We start from the raw sequence: 25,249 nt of genomic DNA, 5'->3' as shown, positions 1-25,249 counted from the left end.
CAAATCCACTTATATCAAGATAAGAATCAACTTATTTCTCTTCTGTTCTTCTCCTATAAATTGAATCATTTGCTATAATCCAGCAAACTTAGTGAAATTCAGTGCCCCAAATAACTTGGTGTTGATACAATTCACAAGTCAAAGCAAGAATAGGGCTATACAGATAGATCTGTGTTGTAGTTTGTTTTTAAGAAAAGATCAGAATCACCTTAGCCAACTATGACATTATATATAAGTACTTACTATAGACCTGTTTAAAGGATTCGCACCTCTCAGCTGTCAACATAAACAAAACAGGAGTATCACCCCTAATTTTAACAAGCTTCCAGTAAACTAATATGGATTCAAAGGTTTTCTCTTAAACTGGACTAAATTCTTTTTCACATTCTGTTATTAGCTATGTTATATAGCACACCTCAAGGAAATTTTGTTTCTTAGAAATAAAATTGTTAACCTGCACTTTAAAAAATAAACCATAAATTCTCAGGAGTGTCAACAGCAGTTGTGCAGCCTGGTTCCCCAAGTACTGTCCTGAGGTTTACTTCTGAAATGAGTAAACTTCAAATACAAACCTGCTTACATTTCCAATAAACATTTAACAGAAAATTTTACATGATGCACTGCCATACTACAAGATAAAACTGCAAATAATCACATTTGAATATTCAACATTCAAACAACTTAAAGATGCATCTTCACCATTAAAATTATCAAATACATTAAAAAAACTCTGATCGGTAAAGCTTCAGAAAATAATTTGCTTCTACCATCTCGCATGAGACAGCAACCATCTAAAGTAACAACCTCAGAAACACATAAACATAAATCTTCATTACTTTCCTCTTAGCTGCCTATTCAGCTAGACTATATGCTGCTACCATTGTCATCATACCTTACTGAAAATGAGTCTTAATCAGTACAAAGCAAACATCTGTCCTATGTGTAATGAAATAAAGTAACTTTGCTCCTGCCCCATCCTCAAATAACAAATGATACAAGCTGAAACAAATTCTAGAAGCCAACTCAAATATAACCTTTAAAACAGTATTACTCAGGTAAGGAGAAAAACTTATGCCTTTAAACAGTATTGAACTACATCTACACATTATTGCTCAGTGCTATAATGCACCATGATACCACAGGAGGTATAATATTTATCTGCTGTGCCTCTGTTTCAGATAGTATTACATGCATTACAATTTGCACATTTCATTGAAATTTTAAAAGTGGGGAAAGTATGCAAAAGCCCAGTTGAACAAAACCAGGAAACCTTCAGACCGTTTTGCATATGAGGAGAACAAGAAAATATACACACTGTTCTGCCTAAACACTAAGTTTATAAAAGTCACTCAAACAACAGTGAAAAATCCAAGTTCCCCTGCAGAAGAGCTTGCACAATTTGGGGTCTTCCACCAAGGAATGTATTTTCATCCTTTACCAGAGCCATGCATTTTGCTTTCCTTCAGAAGGAAAGCAAAGTCATAGCACACATGACCCCAGTCAACAGCCTCTACCACAGCAAAAGGCTATTTTGGTACACCCTCCCTTATACACTAATTTTGGGGACGGTATGGTATTGAGAAAAAAATAGGAAAGCAGGCTTTCTGTTTGACTTCTCTTACAGACAAGAACGTGTTGATGCACACAGTTCAGGAATGAAGGTGTCAAAATGAAGTAAACATTGTTCTGAACAGGCAGTTTCCCCCAGGGTCATCCTTCTGCACTTCCATGGAACCCAGAGTAGTTTGGATCAAACCAAGGCTGATGTACACAATGGAGCAAGTGCAACAGTGACCTCTTACATCCTGCTTCAATTACTCAACTGCTCTTCATTCACTAAGTGCAGTGAGTCCTAGCACGTTAAGCACACGTGTGCGAACACTCAACAAGAATTGTTGAACTCACAGCCCTTTAAAAAAAACTAAAAGTGCATTAAAAGGCAAGGCTTCCATTAAGACTTTCTAAAACTGTATTTATTACCCATAGGAAGCCACAGGAGTTAAGGCCAACAGCCCTCTTCCTGCTTGGTTCTATTAACTCTGTAAGAAAAGTTTAAAACATTTAATCTTTGTCAGTACTTAGAATATTCTACAGTGACTGGAAGGAACATAGAAACAAAATATGTTCAGCTTGCCTTTCTTTGGGCCAACTGCTCTTCCCCATTATGTAGGTACCATGCATTATTAGATTTCCGTTCATATTTATTTTGTAGTATTTCTCCCAATTCTCTTCCTGAGAATGTCACCTTACAGAACATACAAAAATATATTACAGAACATATGAAAATATAGTTTGAGCTTTTTTGTTAATCTGTTAGAAAGAGCACAGCTATTTGTCTCCTTCACCTTCTTCTATTTATACAATAACCTTTTCGTCTTACCTTTATAAACTCTTTACAATTATATTGATCAAGTGCTACTTTTCTCCTTTGTTACTGTAACTTCTGTACTACTGTTTTGAATGTTACACCTCTCCAAAAACATACACATTTCCTTAATCTTTTCCATTCTTTATTAGGGACACCTACCTACAATACCCCAGACATCTTATATATCCACACAGAGTCCACAATAAATAGTTAGCCACTGCCATGCATGGACACTTGCATGTTCATGGACAGTGATAACCACTGTCTACTCCCTACATTTGCTGCTCTCCCAACCAGCAACAGCACACACCAATTCCTTGAGTAAACTTCTCTCTTGATTTGCCCTTCCCTTCTTGGAAAATGCCGTAAGGCTGTGGCCAAGTGCGATGACATTCAGGCTTATCTGTCTCAATTCCAATTTATCTTCTCATCAGAGGAAAAGACTAGCAAGACAAAATGAAAATATCCTATGGGTTGAATCTGACCTAAACTATCAACTGCATCATGAATGGGCATATATATTTTCCTCATTTGTATTTAAAATAGTAAGGTGTCTGTGCAGAGACAATTTCTCCTCTCCTTCTCATCGCAATTTGAGCAGCAGCTGTTATAGTCAAATTCTCCCAGATGGAACTTGTAAGTCATAGCATCAAAAAAACATATATAATTAAGCAACAAAGCAGTTCGCGATCTCTACGCTTTAAATTGTTTCGCAGAATAGAAGTCTGTACACAGAGGCTTGTATGAGTGACAATAAGTAAGACAGTTTGGCTGGTATTAACTACTGAGTGGTTCCTCTAGGCAGACATAAGTAGAAATGTGAAAGACTTAACAGTTACATTTTAATGACTTAAATTGCTCTTGGAAAGACATAATTCCATGGTTCAAAGTTATTGCTGGTGTAACCAAACAGGAGCAATGAGATTACACCAGGAATTATCTTAGCACAATATGAATGCAACACAATCTCAAAAAGATTTCATTTTTTTGTAACAGTGCTCATTAAATGCACTTTTTTTACCTTAAATCCAGAAAGGTACAAGAGAATCCCCTGACAGCTTAATTTTCTCCATCACAATGATTGATAGGCTTATATCTTATGATAGTTATATATAGTATAATAATCTTCAGAACAGTTGTTCTGATTTTCCGCATTTACCTAATTACAACCCCTAGATATATGTCCCTCTTCTCTGTCTTGTAAGTAATTAGAGATTTATTAACATTAAATCTCAAGTTGGCAAAGGAATACATTATCTGGTTTATTGCTGTGGAAATTTAATAGGCTCTTTAAAATATGAACTGTACAGTATATTAAAAAACAGAACATATATTCAGAATTATGGCAAATGAAAGCAAAACTGCATTTTTAAATGCATTTCTTAGATTAATGCTATTATTTTACAAAAGACAAAGTACTAGTGCAATTTTGTCGATATTGATGCAAGTTTGTAGGTGTTTAGAATCAAGATGTCCTTGCCTACAAGAAATAATACAGAACGTTATCTTTATGAAGTTACCTAGACACATGGCTGAAATCCAACAACAGAATTTGAAATGCAATTCACAATGATATAGACAAACAGGAATTTAGTTTTAAAAATAAAAAATTTAAAAAATACCAATAGTGAATTAACAAGGTAAATATGTCTGTCAGTATATTATATACCTACTCCACTATCTGGGAAAATCCCATGAAGCATGCCAACACATTGTTCTGCCTACCTAGGAATATTAATGATACATTTCTGTACAAAGAAAAAAGAGCAAGTTAGAACAACATAAAAAGGTCAGTACGAAGTAAGAGTGGAATACAATCCCCCAAATTATTCTTATTTAGTACTCTTAACCCAGATTTTAGAAAAGTAAATGAAAGATAAGATTTGCAAATTTCCCTGAAAAATAAGATTTTCCTAATGCGGTGATACCATAAGATACCATAGCTTCTTTCAGAGACAGAAAAGAGTATTTTGTAATAACACTCAGCAACACCTGCCAAAAACTGTGAGCTGTTAGCTTATTTATACTGAATTGTTTTCAATAGACATCATATTCACAAGTCTGACCACAATAACAATGAAAAAGTACATATAATAATCTTGTCCACCAAATTATTTTGCTTCAAAGTTCCTGCTTATTCTGTCTATGAGATGCAAATAATTGGAACTGATTAAAAACTTCAAATGAAAGAGACTGTTTTCTCATTACTGTTTAACTGAAAAAACACCTCTAAAAATATTTTTTGCACTCAGTAAAGTTATAACATGATCAAGCACCAGGAGGCTACAAGTCGTACTTCATCTTTCTCACATATTATTATTAATATTTCCACAACCTATGGCCATATTTTGTACAAATCTTATGCCTCACTGAATTGGAACAACAGTTTCTATTAGGAGCTAAATCTCTCCCTTAGACTCACTGAGCCAGGAAAAAAAAAAAAAAAAGCCCCACAGGCAAACAGCTTGGTTATTTTGTTTGTAACTACTGATTTAAATGGCAGACTATCTTCCCTTTCAAAGAACTAGAAAAGAATCCATAAATTCTGATGTTCGCTTTCCACTGCTATCTCAGAAATACCTCTGTAACCTGCTAGCACATGATTAGCTGCATGGTCCTTCAAATAGGTGGCTTACAGGGGCAAAATGAACCAACCTCCACTACACATCGCTGAAGTTTCACACTGCAGCTTCTAAAGACCCAATTTGAAAACTGTTGACTCATAGATAAAATAAACTTAATAACCATGCAATGTACATTCACAGGAAGAAAGTTGCAAAAGTTCTATTCTCTAACATTAGAAGTAGACTTGGGAACTTGGTAAAGCCCGTCAAGTAAGTATTTATTTTGGGAACTGCATATTTCAAGACTTTGCTCATTAGATGTAGGATTTTCCAAACTACAAAGCCACCAGCTAAAATTTAGCTCTGCTCATTTAGATTAAAACTCCAAACTGAAGGATATTTGATGGGGTACGTTCTGAGAACAGCATCATTATAAATTCAGCACTCATTCTGCACTAATTGGGAAACTCAGTAGAGAATCAACAAGCTGCGTTAACTGTAGAAGTAGTCCTTTGCCTCCCTTCCCCAAAGCTGAGTCATGCTGCGAGCAAAGAGCCTTTAGGAAGCTTGTCCAGCTGCTGTCTATAGATAAAGAGACTTTTGATTTTCTAAAGTTGCCAAGCCAATACATTTCCACCAACAGAAAATCAACTGTATTTTTTCTTTAATTCAGTGGAAATGATTATACAAAAGTTACTGGCAACTATGCAAATTCATCAAGCAATTCATACAAAATTGTCACATGGACCTGCACAAAACCTGGCAGCTCTATTACTTTCAAATTGACAGTAACTTAAGGAAGCTGAATGTTTTTCTTACAAACTTTCAGTCAAAAATATGAGTGCAAACATAAAATAGGAGCCTCCATCTTGACAGAAATAACAGGTTTTAAGAAAACCTTACAAAGTAAGTATATTGCCACAAAGGTTATAGCATTTTCAGTTTGATTACTCATTGTTCCTATGTATAGGCTGTATTTGCCAAACTCAGAGGGTTTATATATTGCATACATATGGATCCACATATGTGAATGTTTTATGTCATATTCTAAAACCAAATTATACTTAGTATTCTGGACAGGTTAAGGAAAATTTCTACAGAAAGTTATTTGTTCTTACCAAATCTGCCATTCCTAAATAGAAGTATCCTGAGCTGCATTAGAGATTGACTGTATTCAGAAATTGATTCAATTCTTATGTGTTAATGTCACAGTATTATAGACTAATCCAAACTGAAAGGGATTGCAAGAGGTCATCTTGTCCAACCACCTACTCAAAAGAAGGTTAAAACTGAAATCAGACCAAGCAGGTTGGGGCTTTGTTCACTCAAGGCTTGAAAATCTCCAATAGTATACCTAATTCTTAGTGTTTCATTTTGTTATTTTATTCTAGCACTTCTAAAATTGCAAAAGCAGTTGTATTAACAGCTTTAACAATAACTTGTAAAGAACACACATGAGGAGTTCTGTAACATCAAGGAATCAAAGTGTATTGAAGGTATATATTCACCTCAACTGCTCAATAACAGACTTTTTAAAGGATATTGCTATTTTCTAGTCTTCATGAGTCAATGAGTAAGACAGCCTCTCTCAATAAACTTACCTGTTATAAACCGATACGTACTTTGTACAAAGCTGAAAAGCTTTTTACTTCTGTAACCATATCAATGATGAAGTAAAAGTATGATAAATTATGTAAAAAGCTCACTCAAAGCAGCATCCCTCTGCAGAATGGAGAAAAATTTGAGTCTTGATCCTAACCCACAAAGTTTATTTCATAAACTTAAAGGCTGCTCAAAAGAGTAAAGTTTAGAGAACATCTCAGTTATACAGACAAGTCTAATGTTTATTTAACACCCCCTACATGCACACAGTTTTAGAACAAAAACAACACAAATCCAGCAACTCTCTACCAAGCTCAAAACCAACATGTTGAAGAAGCTCAAAACCAACATGTTGAAGAAGCTCAAAACCAACATGTTGAAGAAGCTCAAAACCAACATGTTGAAGAAGCTTCAGGGTTTCTCATGCAAGGAAAAGTATGTGACAAAGTTTCTCAATAGATCAATTTTTTTGCCACAACAGCAACAACAAAAAAAAAAAAAACCACAACCAAAAAACAAACACTCCCAAAAAAACTTTTGAAAGATTCCAGCTGTGCTATATTAAGAATGAAAAGCGTTCTCCAAAACTTGTTACATTTGAAAGAAAAGATAACTATTTCCCACCTTTAAATTCAAAACTATTTGATACTATTTAGTACCAAGTTAAAAGTTTAGGGTTTTTTAAATGCATCTATTTTGTAAAAAAGAAAGCACATAAGGAGTAAGACATTATTTTTCTATGGATTTCAAAACATGAAAATAACTAGTGATATTCACCCACACTGTTATGTTTTCAATTGGCACAGCATTAAAGAAGAAAAAATTCTGAAAGACACTAAACAGAACAGTATTCTTTGAAATTGTACACCTAAACTAGCAGAAAAATAATCAATAGTTTTCTTCTCTTTCCTACTGTTAACCTTCTGCCAGCTTAAGTTCATTGTATCAGTTCATAGCAGAATCAGACAAGCACAAATAATGGTTAGATAGGCTGGAAGCATGCCATGAAACATGGGATCTGGGAAGCAGGTCCTTCCTTCATATCTGGCAGCAGTTATCCGCTAGATTGGCTAAGTGTACTGGTAAGCCATATCCTTGGCTTTAATCTCCTGCAATGTTAAACTTGTTTTTCTAAAGCCAATTTTGTTTTCTCTTTCCATTAAAGATTCTCCATTACTATTCCTGTTCCACATAATACACATGGACACACAGGTTTGTCAAACTCACATATTTTTTTAAATAAAAATTTAAAAAGATACTTTGCTACTAATATTTATGTTGATTGGTAAAACTTTCAACATGAACTTTAAAACATTTGCAACTGTTTTTAGACCCCTTTTTCAGTTACTGCTTTAAGATACACAGCAAGACATGTAATGCATCATTTTAGAGGTTCAGTATGCGAGTATTGATGTTTGGTTCACAGTGAAAAACTCTATCTTGAATTTCAATTAAAACACCCAACATCTGTCACTTTTTCAGATCAACTATCACATAATAACAGCTTATTGCAAACACAAAAATATTCACATAATGCAAATTAAAGCTGTTAAAGGAGACACTCTACTAATTTCAAACCCTAAACAGGTACTACATAAGAAATTCAAAATGACAGCATTCTGCTTTCCTCCCCCCTTCCACTATGTCTGCAACACTGTCAGGAGCATAGTCCCTAAATTTTTCATCTTTCATCACTAATATACTGCCATTTCTTAATTATAATTTCACATGCTACATTTTTCAACCTCACATCTCTACTAAACTTCTATCAACAAACTGGCAGATCCAGCCATCACGCATTTTTGAAATTAAGTTGCATTATTACATTTATGGTGTGGCACAACGAAGCAGTAACACTTCAGTTACAACTAGCCTCACTTGATGATATTTTCAGAAAGGGGGGTCAAAAAGGGATAATTTTTTAGGACCGATACACAGCCACATAGTAAATCAATGAACAATAAATTATATAAAAGGTACTAAGGATAAAAAGCAGATTGCCTAACATGCAAACAAAATGCGTAACTATAAAGCTGAATGCAAAACCACCTATCAAGGAACAAGCAAGCAGGAGATATATAGATATATAGATATATATATATATAGAATGACACTGATTAAAAAAAGAATTGAGTCACACTATACAAAATAACCATATACTACAGCAATGCTACATCAAAAAGATACTATCCTCAACTCCCAGGGTTTTAAACAGCATTTCTGAGACCAATACTATAATTAATTTCTTTCTTTAGACGGTGGAAAAACGGAAAAGATGCAGAGAGTACTAACTACCCACTTGATAAACAGACACCAAAACCCTCCTTCTTCCTTGTCTTTTCAATGACATGAGAAATGTATGGGCTGGTCAGTGAGGAAGCCCAGTTTTTCTCCTTTCCATTTTCATAGATGTCTGCAAACCACACAGTCAACATAGTGATGCAAGGAAAGGGGAAATGAGGAAAGAAGTAATTCATCAAAGATACACTTCCAAACTTAGAGACTGCAATCCCTGCCTCATAATCAAGGCAGGATTTCCCTGAGAGTATACCCAAGCAGTGCAAAAAAGCGGCCACTCGCAGCCTCCATTATGAACTTTCCTTGTGCAAGTCAGTAGCCCCCTTCCTAGCACAAACTCAGCAAAAAAAGAGGAACTAATCAGCTGGAGTTCCCGCAGGCACCGTGCAATGTGCTGTCCCATAACGCAGCAAATTACTGCCAAACGTCAGAATTGTGGTGGGTTTGCCCCCAAGAGAGATAGGCTTGTCTTGAATCCACATGCACTGTAATTCAAAATTGAGCTGTATGACGTGTCTCTATGATGCTCCTCCAAAACAAAAGGCAGCAACACACCATACTCCCCATTTTCAAGCTGGTTGAGTAGTATAGCTCAAAGATGGTATAGGTAGTAGCATAGCTCCCAGAGCAGTATGTCCTCCAACTGCTATACTATAGTTTGAGAATTAATGATGAATGTGTTTGGGGATTCTGTCTATATATCAAAATATCAACGTAACACAGATAAAAAAAGGTGTAGAGACATCACACTGTCCTGACTCAGGTAAGACAGAAGAAGAATTTTATACCACCAATGTGTGGCATGCACTTGGTCTCAAAGCAGTCGCCCACTGCAGGCAACAGAAATACGAGAATTTATCAAAAACCTCTAACAACTGCATCACCACTGTACACTTTTGACAGAAACATAAAACTTTCTTCAGCAAAAAGTTCTGTGTGTCCTGAAATGACCTGACAATAAATGGGGACTGGGGCGCAAGAGAGGGGAGTGCCAAAACAAAGCATCTCAAAGAGATAGTGTAAATAAATACAACCCATATTTATTCAGCTACTGCAGAACTACAGCATTTTATCCAGAAAGTGGAAATAAATTCAATTCCCTTCTCTGCACAAATGCATTTCAAGTCGCATCTCCCACATCCCATGAGAATACAGTGACTCTACATACTCTGAAATGGGTGATCTAGCCTGTTTTCTCAGCCAGATCTATTATACTTAGTACAGCAACTGGACACTCCTGGCAGAACTCGAGAAGCTGGTGGCCTATGTGCCATGCAGATGCCCAACCACCACACATACACGCACACAAGAAAAAAAAAAAACAAAACAAAAGAAAAAAACCCCATAACACTTCATGTCATTTTTTCTTCAATTCCTGCTCTATCTTTATGACAATATTATGTTTTTACATAAAGTACAAAGGGACTGAAAAAAAGGAATTGAGGGAAATTCAATTCAAAAAGTATTTAAAGTCCAATGGCAGGTCAGTTACCTGAGAAGTGAAAAAAACTTGACTGTACTTTGTATTTGAAACTGGGAAGAAAACAAACCACAGTTTGAACTTGTTCCTTTTCTCCACATTCTCCAAATCCTTCGCTTCATTACTCATTGCAGATTGAAACCTTTTCATCATGCACTCTCTGTATCTAAAACAGGCTCTGTGTGTCCACTGACTGTCTTTTCACAAAAAAGCATCAGTGCTAATGGCTCTGTAACCTCAGGCACAAGCCATTTCCAATGTAAACTGGCAGACACAAGGATGATTTTGCTATATATTTTGAGAAAGAGCTGAAAATAATACATTACTTCATTAAGAGACATTTGTTTCTGCATCATAAACAGCATTTTCAGTGGCTAACAAAGGATACAATAAGGCAGGAAAATAAACAATTATTATTAATAAGCGCAATCTGCTTTGCTGTTTCACTGAAAATAATTAAACCATTTCTCATTATACTTCCTCTTTCAGGGTTTCACATAATTTAGAAAAGATTTTTTCCCCTTCTAATTATTCAACAGAAAACAAGCATTTCTAAAAGTCACTAAATTGCAATTCTTGGCAGCCAGCTTAGACAAGTCAGTATAGGTATTTGCAAATCCTTTTGCTTTTATGCTTTATTTTTTCCAGACTACACCTAATGAAATACAAAGACAAAAAAAAATCTTTATATTTAATATTTTGTGCATTGCACTTACGCATTTTTCACCAGTATTAATAAGATTAAATAGTATTCCCAAATGTTAAATCTATTCCATCATTACAGTGATACACTTGACAGAGTAAGTTAATTATTTCTTCAAAAGTATTAATGGGGATGAGGTCACACACATATGTGTGTATGTTCACAGCCTTCTCATATTGGCATATTTACCTAGTGATGAAATTGTAGTGAGCCTTCAGTGATTTTTAAGCATTGCCTCTCATTAACAGAAACAATTTACTTCCTTATTGGTTACCTAGACATCATAGCTCCTCCAGTACAAGTTCAAGTTTCTATTATAAATCGTTTTTTCAAGTTGAGGGAAAAAGGAAAAAGCTAATGTGGGGTTTTTTTTCCTTTAGACTAAGGAAGGAAGAGCCTCAAGAGAGGTTCTTTCATGAAAAGAGAAAAAATATCCCTGCAAAGAGTAATCCTCTTCACTAGTTTGCTCTGCTGGTGACCTTTAGAGAGATCTACCAAAGCTAAAGAGAAGCTTAATTAGCAGAAAGGGCAGCTGAGAGAACAGGTAGCATGAAGAAAAAAGCTTTTAGTTTTTATTGTACAGGATGAGAATTTTTGAAAGAAGGATGAAATCCTAAGGCTGCTTCATAAATGTTGAATACTGGAACTCATCACTTTGGGTTAGCTAAAGATAGAATTAGCAAAGAGAGACATCCTATTCTGAAACCTATGTTTTGCATAACAGGAATGATGCTCCAGTTAGAGGGAAAAACATCTCATGAAGCGCACAAGAAAGAGACTTGTTCTTGAAGTTTTTACATAAAACTGTTACTGCTCCAATGCTCGCATGTATGGTTCTACCATCTTACTAACTCCAATAGCAAAAAATATTTCTCTCCCCTTGATTTTTAAAATGTTTTATGGGTGATTCAGATTAGTCATGTGACTATGAACTGGTGTGAACTGTAGTCCTCTACAATATGTAACTTGTAGATAAAGAGTGTAACCAAAGTTTCCTCCCCAAAAAGCATCATTGCAGTTGCAGAAAACCAACCTGAAATAACAGAAGAAAAAAAGTCTAGATCCTGACCAGTTCTTATGTTCAAACCTATTTACAGCTGAATAAAAAAAAACATGATTCCTATCTAGACAGAACATCTGTAAAAAGCCTATCATTAAACAAGGCTCAAATAATTCTATACAAACAGATGTAAACCTATCAAGTGCTCATGAAAAACTCCACTGTGTATTGTATCTCCATGTTTATTCTGTGACTATCAGCCTCTTGAGATGCTCAAGAAACAGTAAAGTTGTTTCATTTTTAAATCACCCTTATGCAATTGTTTTATAACTACACCAGGGTGGTATAGTACCATGGATGTTTTCAAATATCTGTCTTTCCATTAACTCAAAAAACCCCTTTGTTATTTGTATATCAAATCTGAACGCGACTTACTGCAGACATTTTAGAGATCACCACTCAAACCTCAGACACCCCTTCCTCATTCATCTCCAACTTTTTTTTTGGAGGGGGGTGGGGGGAAAATCATCTGAAAGATATTTTTCCAAATAGCCTTAAAAAACGCACTTCCCTAAACTCAACATGCAGCATGAGATAAAGTAGCAAAGAATCATTGCCTGAGGTCCTTAGTGCCCTAGTGCCATACTTGTAAAAACAAGATGTTAAAATGTCATTTTATTTTGCTCTTGGTCTAGAGTGTAATTCAAAAAGTAAGAGCTACTGCACAATGATGCTCTCATCCTGCAGTTAACACTACTGTGAAGAAGCTCTAAGAATCATTTAGAACTTGCTGAAAGTACAAACACATCCAAACTACCAACAAGGTAAAGGAGGACTGGGCTGTACTTGTTGGAATGCACTATGATCCCAGGATTTTATGTGCACATCACATCTTTACCTGCAACAGTTTGCACTTGGTTGCCAGCCCTAGGTGCACGCAGAACTTCGCATCCATTTTGCAGTGGTGAGCTCTAGACAGTGCTCAACTGTCTAGACAACTGGTGGACAACTTCAACTGTCATTCCATCAGGAGGGAAGCCACTTTGAGTCCACCAGTATTACACTCGAGTGTATCCCACAAGGCAAATTTGCACCGAAAACCCATTCTTGACAGTAACTCAAACTAAGTACAAAGAGCCATGCCAAAAATACTGAAGGAACTAACTTTTCTCATTAGCACAATTCAGTTTTGAATTTTACCTCTACAAATAAATTTCACTCTGAGACAATGATCTTTTAACACCCTTGCTAACAATTGGGCTGAAGTCGAAGGAAAAGAAATAAGGAGTATGGGATCATTTGAGCTTCTGTTTCTTCCATGGGCATGCCACCTACTGTTACAAATTAACAGGAACATAACAAGCCAGTGAAGTCAGCAAAGCAGCATAACCGGAGTAACACAGACTGAAACAGAATACACAAAGGAAAAGAAAAAAAAACCCCACGCCAAAACCCAAACCCTTAGTTTGTCAGGCAATCAGAAAAAGCTCAAGGCCTCACAACATGCCAGTGACAGAACGCTAGCCTAGGAAGAGCTGTGGCCCAGAATCATCACTCTGTTCTCTACACAACAGAGATCCTGGCTATTCCAGGGTTAAAGAGAGAGTCTGCACAGTCTGTAACTGTACGGTTATCCTCTGGGAAAAGTGAAGCAGGAATAGAAACAGGACCTTGAGGCAAGGTTCTCACACACTCCAGCAGAGTTATGGGTTTTGCCAGCAGGATGTATTATTAAGTCTACCTGCAGAAGAGTTAAAACCTTATTTAAAAAAAAAAAAAAAAAAAAAAAAATGAAAACCCCCTTGCACAGAAAAATACAGAGGAATCGCATACATGAAAGAGAACAGTGGGAAATGGACCCCCTCTATGCCTTACCATAGGACACTGAATCACACAGGCTGGAAATCCTTTGATTATGAAAACCTGTAAGAAATATTCCTCTGTACATGTTGTAAGGCTCTAAATCATCACCAAGTCAATAATCAGGATTTTTTTGTTTCTTTAAAATACAGTGAAACCTTCTGATAGCTACAAAAGGCTGTTCAGCACCATTAGGCTGGCTGAAAACCCATAACAGGGCTCCCAAAACAACCCAGCTACTTTTGTGAGGAAAACAGAAGCAGTACTGTACGGAATAATTTTTTAATCAAATTTCATCACTTCTACAAATTTGTTTATTCTTCAGCATAAATACCTACTATGTCTCACTTGATGCACCCATAGAAAATGCTGTATGATGTTCTCTGGGACCAACTACTCATCCCAGTAGCACAACAAGATTTAGGGAACAACAAGTGTTCCCTTCCTACAAATAACTTTCTTTCAGAGTTGTGTTTGGAACAAATACCCAGTAGCAGGTCCTAATAATTCATACGTATGTGTGATTTTCATACATTCCACTGTACGTTCAGAAAACATCACCCTGAGATGAGAAAAACATTCCCACTGCATGATGTGCACACATCCTTACTCTTCATCGTTTAATTCAGGCACTTTCTCTGCCCAAGGAGGCACGGCTGGGCCATACGGCAGCACAGGGAGCGACCAGCACTAACGGCTAGGCTGCCTACCCCACCGACTGGTCATTACCAGCATTGTTTCATCGCCAAAAAGTATTTTAAGATGGGCAGATGGATGGATGGATTCTTAAATCCATAGTTTTAGCTCTTCCCTAAATTCTAAAATGTTTAGTTAAATATGATGGGAAGTTCTTGGGAGAGCTTCTCCAGTGTTCAAGGTATTGCCATTTTACATTTCCTCTGAATAAAATCCACTCCATTTTATGGGATAATTAAATCTAAATAAGGTAGTGATTGAAAGTTGTGTTTCATACAATTAACAAAATATGGAGCCGACAAAGTTATTTGTTTAACCTAGCAAATTTTCGGGACAACCTCTTTGAAAGTTACCAAATTACTACCCCAGAAATTTGAGGGAAAAAAGAACAACAAAAGCATTTAAGTAGGTGAGGACAGAAATGCAAAACCATCCAAACTATAAAAAATCCAAGCTCTTTCCAAGGAAGTTACAAAAAAAAAAAAAAAAGTCAGACATGAAGCTTTTAGGCAGCAATGATACTGCATGTCCACCTGTGTAATGGGATGCTTTCAGTACAAGTGTCTCAAGTTAAACCAGCAGGGAAGCTGGTAAAATACGATGAAGGAATAACAATAAATATCACCAAACCATTCCATGCTGAACAATCAGGGATTATTACAAAACATTGCCGTCCCCAGCACTGTGAAAAGCGGGTTTCTCTATTGCCTAGAAACTGAAAAGAATAAACTGACTTTAGCCGGATAAAAAGCGTTTATCTTTTTCCATTGCAAAGACAGCCGTGAAAAAATAAAAGAAAAAAATAGGGGTGCGACAAGTGGTTACACAGCAGCTCTACTGAGTCGGCTCAGTAACCTCTGCCATACTCTTAAAACCTCTGACTATTTTTCTGTACTGATCTCCATATACTTCCTACACAATGCATTACACAATCTATCTACCTCTTCAGTCACAATTTTTATTCTCAATGCCCAAATTAAACCTCCTCCTTCTTCTTAATAATGTTTTTCTTCTTGTCCTGCCTAAAATGGATCTGTTTGCAGCAACCTTTCTACTTAAGAGAACATTGCTATCCAGGCTTCCCCAAAGTGTCCTCTTCACCAGACATTAAAAAAAAAAAGAGAGAGAGAACCAGGTCATATCCTCCAGGTCATATCATTTTCCTCCTAGGTCATATCTTCTAGACTTCACATCTTTCTTCATTCCTTCCCTCTGAACTTTCCCCAGCTGGTCCAAATCTTGCAGAAGTAGAACCAGTTATTCAGCGCGAATGCATTGCTAATTGATGCTTTCTCATCCATTAAGCTGCCAGTTCCCTTCTATAAAATTGAGGCTTAACCAGTCACACACCTCTGCAGATTTTTCCTACGTAAATGTAGTTGTGTTATATTTGACCTTGAATTACACCTTACTGCAGGCTGTTTCTCCCATTTGTTGAGACTGTGTTCTGTGCTCCACCCTCCTGCCTACCCTTCCAGTTTAGCACTGTCTGCAAATTTTAACACTGTATATTTTACTCCTTCATCAGAATTATTAATAGAAACACTGAACATGAGCAGATACAGAATGAAGCCTTGCAGAATCTCATTTAACACCACCAGTTTGACACTGAACCAACCCTAAAGAAGTTTCCAACCACTTGTTCACACACTTTTCAAGAGGCTTAATCTTGAAAATACACTCAAAATAAAATATAATCCACACTTCATTCACAATCAGTTAGTGCCTCTTCACACCTTATCCCAATAGAGAAACTCCTGAGAAAGGAAGCTCTTCGCACCTCCTTAGTAATTAAGTACACCTCACAAATTTATGTACATTAATATAAATAAGTGTCTTCCTAGCTGCTTTTGAGAACATTAACATAAAACGTCAAAAGATTTATTGTGTTCAAGATCCGGAAATCTATTCTTCTCTTATCTGCACAAGCTCTGTTACAGTGTTCTAAAGGAAATCAAATGTATCTGTATTTGAAAAATCCAAGCTTTTGTTACCGTGCCTGTGAACAGATTGTTTTTTGCAGTTGCTTAGACTGTAAAGATTTAGCTCACACTAATTAGGAAAAACTTATCTGATGCTGACAGCATTAGATGTTCTCTTAGATCAGTTCTACATGTGCATGAACCACAAGAATGAAGACATAATAAACACTAAATAAATGTGATGTCATATTGAAACTAACCATAAGAAAGACCGCACTAAAATCGGTCTGTCAACCTCCATTCTTTAACAATAAAATGTTTACTGCAATCAAAGCCAGAAAAGGAACATTGAAACAGACCTGCCAATTCCAACTGCACTGAAGTAATAGCATGCATCACATGCATGCTCGGTGTATCACTGAAAAGAAAGTTAAAAGAATACTTTGTAAATTGCAAATGTAATAAAGAACAAAAGAAAGTCTCCTTAAACCACCCACAAAAGGATCTGGTCAAGGACTATCAAAATAAAACCCAGTATCATGTCCAGAATTTCAGAAAGTTGTTTTTGCTTTAATAGATTATATTTCATAGAGACAGCAATTTAAAAATTCTGACAGTACATAAAATACGAATTCCAAGCAAGTTAGAGGAGATAGAATAAAAGTGGAAGATAATATTGAACCAATGTCAATCAGACCTTTTACTTTTGTTGCCGTGAAAAGCCGAAATCAGAACTCAATAGTCGGGATGACTACTGTCAGGGGTTTAACCCTTTCACTTTAAGCATTGTAATTCCACATTATTTTACTAAAAATTAATAATTGCAAATGTGTTCTATTTATTTAACATAGAACAGATGAGTTAAAGCAGACAGAAACAACAGAAAATTATTCAAGATGACAGATCTACAAAGAAATCTGCCATTTGGTAAACCAGCTGGTCAGAATTAGGCTCGGATTCATTTTTGAAGGGAGGACACAAAATCTTCAGTAATCAAGCCAGCTAAATCAACATGCTCACTAGTTACAAAAAGACCTCACAAGTGCAAGACCTTTTTTCCTCTCCACAAGGAACAACACCACTTTTTCTCACCATTTCTAAACCAATTCCGTGTTTGAGACAGGCAGCATTTTGTTTCAAGAGCGGAGCTGGGGAGTTCCTCGGAGAACTACCTCCTCAAGATCTGACAGAAATCATGAAAGCTTTCATCTTTAAGACTCTGATCCACAGCTGGATCTACCATGCAGGGTATGAGTAAGTCAATTATTTATAAACAAATAGCACCCTGATCTCCTTCTACCTTAGCACCCAACAGAGGAGGGGAGAACTGACTCAGCAAGTACTGGGTCTTGACAGGCTTTGCAAGTAGCATAGCTGATCACCCATTACTAAAACCAAAGAATTACAGTACACTTACAGTAGTGTAAAACATGCAAAGTGGTGTCTAGCCTTCACCAGTCCACAAAAAACTGAGAACTGAACATGCCACCACTACACTTTCTTCTCCCTGTACTACAGGTCAGAAATAATGCCCTCCTGTAGTTTCAAACACAAGCTTAGGAACCATTAAATTAAAACATCCAAAAAACCAAAATTTGAAGATGAATAGTGGTTTTAAATTAATGCAATTGACTGAGAAATATTGCTGCCAAAATATTATGCAATTTAATGCCAATTTCTACTTCATTGTAAAAATGGTTAAGTATTTCCAAGAGATTTTAATGAAGTTTGGTTTTATTAACACTCCTAATACACTTCACTGAATCCAGTCACCTACAATTTTACTTACATTTTACTGCTCTGTCCATAGTAGGCTCAAGAAATCCAAATCCAGTTACTTTAATACAATTTGATGTAGATTTTCATAAAGCTTTTCATAATTGAAGACACAATAAAGAAGAAACTTCTCAGGCAACAACTAAAGCTCCAGCAATAATGAATTACTTAAATATCCAGCTTAGCAGCAATAGTTTTATAAATAAATAGGGTATAAACAAATAAAATTATACATTCAGCATAGCTTTAAAACTATAGAAGAACCTAGACTTAAAATTATTTTCAGGAAGTAATACCAGGTGTTCTAAATCCTGATTATACAATGCTAGAATGATCCCAGTCTAGTAGGAAAATTCCTCCAAAATGCCAAGTTGACACCAGCAGTGTGGAAATGCAGAGTGTAATCCTCCACAATTTTTACCCTAGAAAGCAAAAGGACTAGAATTGCCCTTGGAAATCCTATATACTACAAAATTACAGTGTTCTTAGCCTCCCTTCTCCAGGGAATGTCAAGGCCCATTTGAAAAAAATAAAGGAGATTTTCAGAGAAGACTCCAGCTTCTCAGCACACAGTAAGGAAAGTGATGTGATAAAACCACTCGCATTCCCCATATTATTACCTGGCTCTCCAGGTTTGCAATTTACACATCACCACTTGAGAAGATCTGACCACTGTTGCTGAAAGACAGCAGGGTCTCTCCTCTCACACAAACCGCTTACTCTGGGCCAAGCAACCTCTCACTGAGCTGGTGCACCTGTGTAAAACAAGTCACTTGGCTGACTTGGGAACTGGGAATAAAAGGGGGTAATTTCCTGCCAGGTAAGAGCCAAATCTGTTCAGAAAACATGATGTAGCACACATCAAAGAAAGTACAAGGGAGCTTGTCTGACCACACAGGTGGTAGAAGAGGAAGGTCCTCCCTGTTTCAGAAGTGGTAAATTATGAGATTGGCTCAGAGGTAAAACTAGACATCAGCAACTGCAGGCTGGCACAGCTGTTGATGCTGTGGCTGGATTGCTGGAAGCCAGTCCCTTCCACGCTGCTAAACACAAGATTTGTGGCAGGTGTGCTAAGAGACCATACAGCGCTTAATATCAAAAGCCTCCAGTGCAGGAAGAGCATTATGCTTAAACACTCTTTTGTAGAGTTCTGGGAAAATCTTAGCTATTGCTTCACTTCTGAAGACCCAACCCATCTTAGCCTTGGCCAAAAATAAATAAAGTCACTGTGCTAGGCTAAGATGAAGAGCATTTCAAAGTCAGTAACACAGTGATCAGGCAAACCATGCTGTAAGCTGTCCCAAAAGAAAAAATTTTAACTGCTTCCTGAAATACTTCAAACAACAATCCAGACAAAAACACATACATATAACACGATTCCCTTCCTGAGTGCACCTTTTAAATTATGAAGTGGGTCCTGCTAGGTCAACAGTACCAAGGAGAACACAGATATAAATGTATTTCAACTTAGTTAAGAAATGGTTGAATGACTTGAAAAAAAATCAATCCAGGATAGAAGTTTCCTCAGCTAATACAGGTGCTGAATTTCTCCCCTATGCCTCTGGGGGTTATGAGGGAGCACTACTGTTTCATATCCAGAATCCAAACCTGTCTGCACACATCAGTACAAACTCAACAATTTATATAGCTTACAACTGAAATTACCGACCAGCATTCTAGGTAACAGTACCAATCCAGCTGCATCTTTTATCTCCCAAAACATGAGTGCTAAAATGTATCTAAATACAATGACAAGAAGGACGAATGTTTTTCATTTTTTAAATCCACCAGCAACCATGGGAGTTCTAATACAGATAAAACACTGGCTGGGTCCAATTGAAGCCACAGCATCATAAAAGCCAAAGTGAATCTAATCAACATGATGTTGAAAATGGGGTAGCAGCTGGTCCATCTACATTAGGACTCCCAGTGCTCCAGTGCTGCCAACACCAATCAGTATTAGGTCGTCATTGTAATCTTTTTGCCAATCCAGGGACAACCATGATTTCTATGTTGCAACAACGCTAACAGAACCAAGACAATCTGAATGTAGTACTGTCAACACATGTATAAATGGAAACTGTTTTTAAAGGCACAGTGTTGATCTCATACCATGGTGGGTTGTAGAAAGCATTTTACCATCTCTGCAGGAAATTGAAGGTGTAGTTTAGGTACGCTTAGGCATGTCTGTGCTACTTTTAATCTGCTAAAACACTTTATAATTGGTCAAAGCACAACCATCAACTTGCATTAATGATAAATACGTGTTCCAGTGAATCACAAGATACCAATTCTGTAAGATGAGCTATGTTACCATGTCTTCATTGCTAGTACCACAGGCGGGACAAGACACACACTCATTTCGACTTCTAATCAACTGTGCCAAAAATATTCGGCAATTCTTCATCTCTATTTGCGAACAGAGATGTATTTTTCAGATACATTTTTCAAACGAGACTTGTATTTTTCAGCACAAAATTATAAACGTATTTCGGCCAGAAAATCCCTGTCTATGTTTCCACTGGAGCAGCAGGTGCTGGCTGCTGCTGCTGCTTCAGGGGAGGAAGAGGGAGGAGAGGGCGGGTGCAGGTGCCGAGCTGACCGGGGAGGTGACGCCGGGCAGTCCCGGCACCCTCCACCGCTGCACCCCGCGGCCCCGCACCCCTTCCCCGCCACCTCAAACTCCCAGGAAGAGCCGCAGGCTGCAGCTCCCATCCTGGCTCCACCTCGGGAAGGGGAGGAGCAGGGGAGGAGAGGGAAGGGTTGTGCCCGCACCCCGACGGCTGCCCCGGGGCCCCGCCGCGCTCAGCCCCGCCTCCCCCCGCTCCCGCGGAGGGCGGGCTCTCCGCCTGCTTACCCGCCGGTGGTGGTGGGCGGCGGGCGGCGGTGGTGCCCCGCGACCTCGAGGCTCTCGCCTGCCCCGGCCCCCGCCTCCTCTGTGCCCGTGAGCGCCGCCTCTCCCCCGGCCCCCGCCTCCTCCGCGGCCGTGGCCGTCCCCGCCGCTTCCTTCGGTCGCCGCCTCGGCCGCCTTCTCCGCGCCGCTGGGCCGCCGCCGGCCGTGCCGGCCACCTTCCCTGCGGGGCCGGCTGCCGCCCCGCTCAGGCTGCATGGCCGGGCTGCGCCTTTCCCCGGGGCCGGCCTGTGCCGCGCCGGTCCCCGCCTACTCGCGGAAAGGCCGCATGGGAGGCCGAGAGAGGGAAATGGCGGCGCCGGGCGGCGCCCGCGCCCTCGGCAGCTCCCCCTGCCTGTGGCGCCGGCGGCTGCCGCACGGCCGCGCAGCGCAGCCCCGCGGCCGGGCCACCAGCTCGGCAGCGGGCCCGGCTTCCCCGGCGGAGGGGGCCGCGGTCTGCCCCGCTCCTCACGGGGCGAGCCCTGGGCAGGCGCCTCGGGAGCGTTTGTCCGTGTACCCTCTGCAAATCTCAACGAGCAAGGAGTGAAGAACGAATACCTTTCCACGTGTATTTCAAACAAACAAAAATCATGTAATGTTTAGAAAACAGCGCTTTTAGCTAAAGCCATATGAATCATAGAATCATTTAGGTTGGTAAAGACCTTTAAGATCAAGTCCAACCATTAACCTAACGCTGCCAAGTCCACCACTAAACTATGTCCGTAAGTGCCACATCTACACGTCTTTTAAGTACTTCCAGGGATGGTGACTCCACCACTTCCCTGGGCAGCCTGTTCCAATGCTTGATAACCCTTTCAGTGAAGAATTTTTTCCTCATATCCAATCTAAACCTCCCCTGGTGCAACTTGAGGCCATTTCCTCTTGTCCTATCACTTGTTACCTGGGAGAAGAGACCGACCCCCACCTCACTACAACCTCCTTTCAGGTAGCTGTAGAGAGCGATAAGGTCTCCCCTCAGCCTCCTTTTCTCCAGGCTAAACAACCCCACTTCCCTCAGCCGCTCCTCACAAGACTTGTGCTCCAGACCCTTCACCAGCTTCGTTGCCCTTCTCTGGACACGCTCCAGCACCTCAATGTCTCTCTTGTAGTGAGGGGCCCAGAACTGAACACAGTATTCGAGGTGCGGCCTCACCAGTGCCGAGTACAGGGGCACGATCACTTCCCTAGTCCTGCTGGCCACGCTATTTCTGATACAAGCCAGGATGCTATTGGCTTTCTTGGCCACCTGGGCACACTGCTGGCTCATGTTCAGCCGGCTGTCAACCAGCACCCCCAGGTCCTTTTCTGCCAGGCAGCTTTCCAGCCACTCTTCCCCAAGCCTGTAGCGTTGCATGGGGTTGTTGTGGCCCAAGTGCAGGACCCAAAGTTAGCTTCCTGTAGCAAATGAGGGAAAAAGCCACCGAGCCCCGGCTGACAGGGTGTTGCACACAAGCCTGCCCTACATGAAGCACATGAGGTGACTCTGCAGCCTCTTGAGGAGCGTCTTGCTCTGAGGATGCAGAGCAGGGACACGGGAACAGCTTTGCACCGCAGAGCTAGCCTGGTTTGTCCTGCTCTGCTTGAACTAGGTGGGCACCTGTGCTGTCCTCAGGGAAGTTCACCAGTTCCCTAACAGCAGGCTTGTCTCATCGCTCTTGAGCACGCAGGCTGTCATTTGACAACACACATTAAAACATCAGTCTGGTTTTGAAGGGTTTTTAAACCCAGTAGTCCTTACAGCAAAATGTCACCAAAACTCCTGTACTGTGAAATCATGGGCTGTAGTGTCTCTGCACTACTACCTGTGGTAAGGGCTGCTTAGTTCTGGGGTATAGCATGCAGCAAATCAGTAAATAAGCTTAGCATGACTCCAGTGCAACACAAGCCCATAAATCAAGTAACAGGGAGCAGCACTGGCAAGCACGTTGCAAAGACATCTAAATGATTCCTTGTGCAGCCAGCACAGGTCTGGCAGACCCAGTGCTGAGCTAAAGCTAATAAAACCTGGTGAACCCAAGTTGTGCTTGCATCTGTGGTGCAATTAATCTGTGACACGAACAATCTGCCTGCAGATAACTGTAAGCTGACTATATGTACAAATTTAACAACTCACATTAATTAATACTTACAGCTAGACTGAAAAAAAACCCCACTAATATTTGGCAACAAATAGCAAATATCATTGCAACTCACAACCGTGAAGTTCATGCATCAATAATTATGAGACAGATAGCAAAGTCATGATACTGTACATGTGCATGTTGATTTCGTAATTTAATTTGATCTCCCTATTATTATCATCTCTTGTGATAGACAATTAACATAAATTATGTTACCATAGCACACAGAAGTCCCACTCACAGGCACTATTGCCTTGAGTGATACACAAATAGAGAACAAAAGGTAACACCGCAAAGTATTAACACAGACCTATGAGACAAAAGATAATAAAGTAAGAAGAGATGAGGAGAATGGTCAACATGCCAGGAAGAAATCTTTGCATACTAGCAGGTTAGCTACTGTCAATTTTTATAGGCATCACAGTAAAACAGCCCATTAGGGAGGGAAGGCTTTGCATGATGATAATGGGAGTGCTTTTTATTTAGAAATTAATTATAGTTTCTATACCATATTACCAGTGTTCCTCCCACCCATGTTGGTTCAAACCAAGAACAATTGTGTCAGGACAACAACAATTTCTGCTTCTCCTGTTGCTCTGAAGTCTGCAATCCATGTGGGGTAGCTTCAGCAGTCTTTCCTCCTAAATCCTAATGTTAGGGAGGGTAAGTGACCTAAGAGAGGGACACACTTGCTACTTATGGCAAAAGACAAAGCATTACAGGCCACAGTGTCTATGCAATTTCTAGTCTCCCCTCTTCTGGGAAAAGTGTCATCTTCTGGAAAAAAAAAGCAGAAAGTTCAAACAATCTCGTATAACCGTCCTAAGCAGCTGCTCAACCCCAGGTGTTAGGCAAATGTAGAAGTTAGTAGAGGTTTATCCATGTGCCTGACATTCATAGCTGGTGCCTTTTTAAGACCATCTCTAGCCTTTGCTGAAATCTTGCAACTTGCAAAAAAGTCATGAGCCCTGGCAGTGCTTCAGGTACATTAGCTGTCAAGGCCCGGAGCGCAGCCCCCTTCTAGGAGCACTGTTGGCTACGTTAGAGTTTAGCTGGCTGAGTCCAAGGTCAGCTGCTCTACTGATAAGACCTGTTGTGAAGAAAGCTAGAAGTGAGGGCCTCCCTCTCCTTTCCCTTGGGAACTGCTTTTAAGCTGAGGCTGTACCGCTGGCCCTTGCCTGTGCTACATCGCAGCTGGGCAGCAGCTGCATCTACACCTGCTCTTCTTTCTCCTTGATCTTGACTCAGACCTTCTGGCTGGGCTTCCTGGCTTGGTCTCGGACCTGCCTCATCACTACGGACTCACTGTGCAATCACTGGACTATGTCTGACCCTGATCACTGTCTCTGGCACTGATCATGAATCAAATGTGCTGCTCCATATCCTGCTTCTTCTTGGTGAGGTCTCTGCTCCCACCTACCTTGGTATCGTGCTCCACCCATGGCTCACCTTCCCTTGCAGAGCAGCCAGCCCTCCCTGCCCCCTGACATTGCCACGCTAAACCTATTACCACACTGCCATGCTTAAAAATTTTATCACACAGAGCTGTTGACATGCAGAACAACTGTGCTGACCGTCCACAGAAAAAGAAGCATAAGCCACGTGAGGTAGCAGAGACACACAGATTCATCTCTCACAGCTCAGCTACCTGTCACAGCCGTGCAGCTGCTCCACACACCTTTGTTTCACATTAAATGAATTCCTACACTTCAAGGTTGTGTAAAGATTTGTAAAGCCAGCGTGCCCAGCCATCAGGACAGCTCTGACTCAGGGGAAGTCTTTGCAGAATGCAGAACCAGGATGAAATTTCTTTCCTTGCATAGGGCTCGTTAGGACTGCTGTGGCACTTTAGCTGTTCTTGGCTGCTAGGCTGGCTCTGGAGGCTGTAGAGAGCCAAGCGTACAGATGGTCAACATGCATATATTATGATTATTACTCGGCTGCAAGGCCTGCACATGAACTAGAATCCT

The 25,249-nt window shown here is 39.5% G+C and overlaps 1 protein-coding gene across 1 annotated transcript in view; it reads right to left on the bottom strand.

Moving 5' to 3' along the window:
- Positions 1-21,497, bottom strand: part of AVEN (apoptosis and caspase activation inhibitor) — a 102,528-nt gene extending 81,031 nt beyond the window's left edge. The window contains exon 1 of the mRNA XM_075503019.1: positions 21,127-21,497. Within this exon, the coding sequence (XP_075359134.1) occupies positions 21,127-21,378 (252 nt within the window). The 5' untranslated portion in view covers positions 21,379-21,497. The remainder of the gene's footprint in view (positions 1-21,126) is intronic.
- Between the last annotated feature and the right edge of the window lie 3,752 nt (positions 21,498-25,249).

This window comes from Mycteria americana, chromosome 5 (genome assembly GCF_035582795.1).
Source record: "Mycteria americana isolate JAX WOST 10 ecotype Jacksonville Zoo and Gardens chromosome 5, USCA_MyAme_1.0, whole genome shotgun sequence".
Taxonomy (NCBI): Eukaryota; Metazoa; Chordata; class Aves; order Ciconiiformes; family Ciconiidae; genus Mycteria; species Mycteria americana.
Note: the sequence above shows the minus strand (reverse complement) of the source record. Positions and strands in the feature narration are given on the sequence as shown.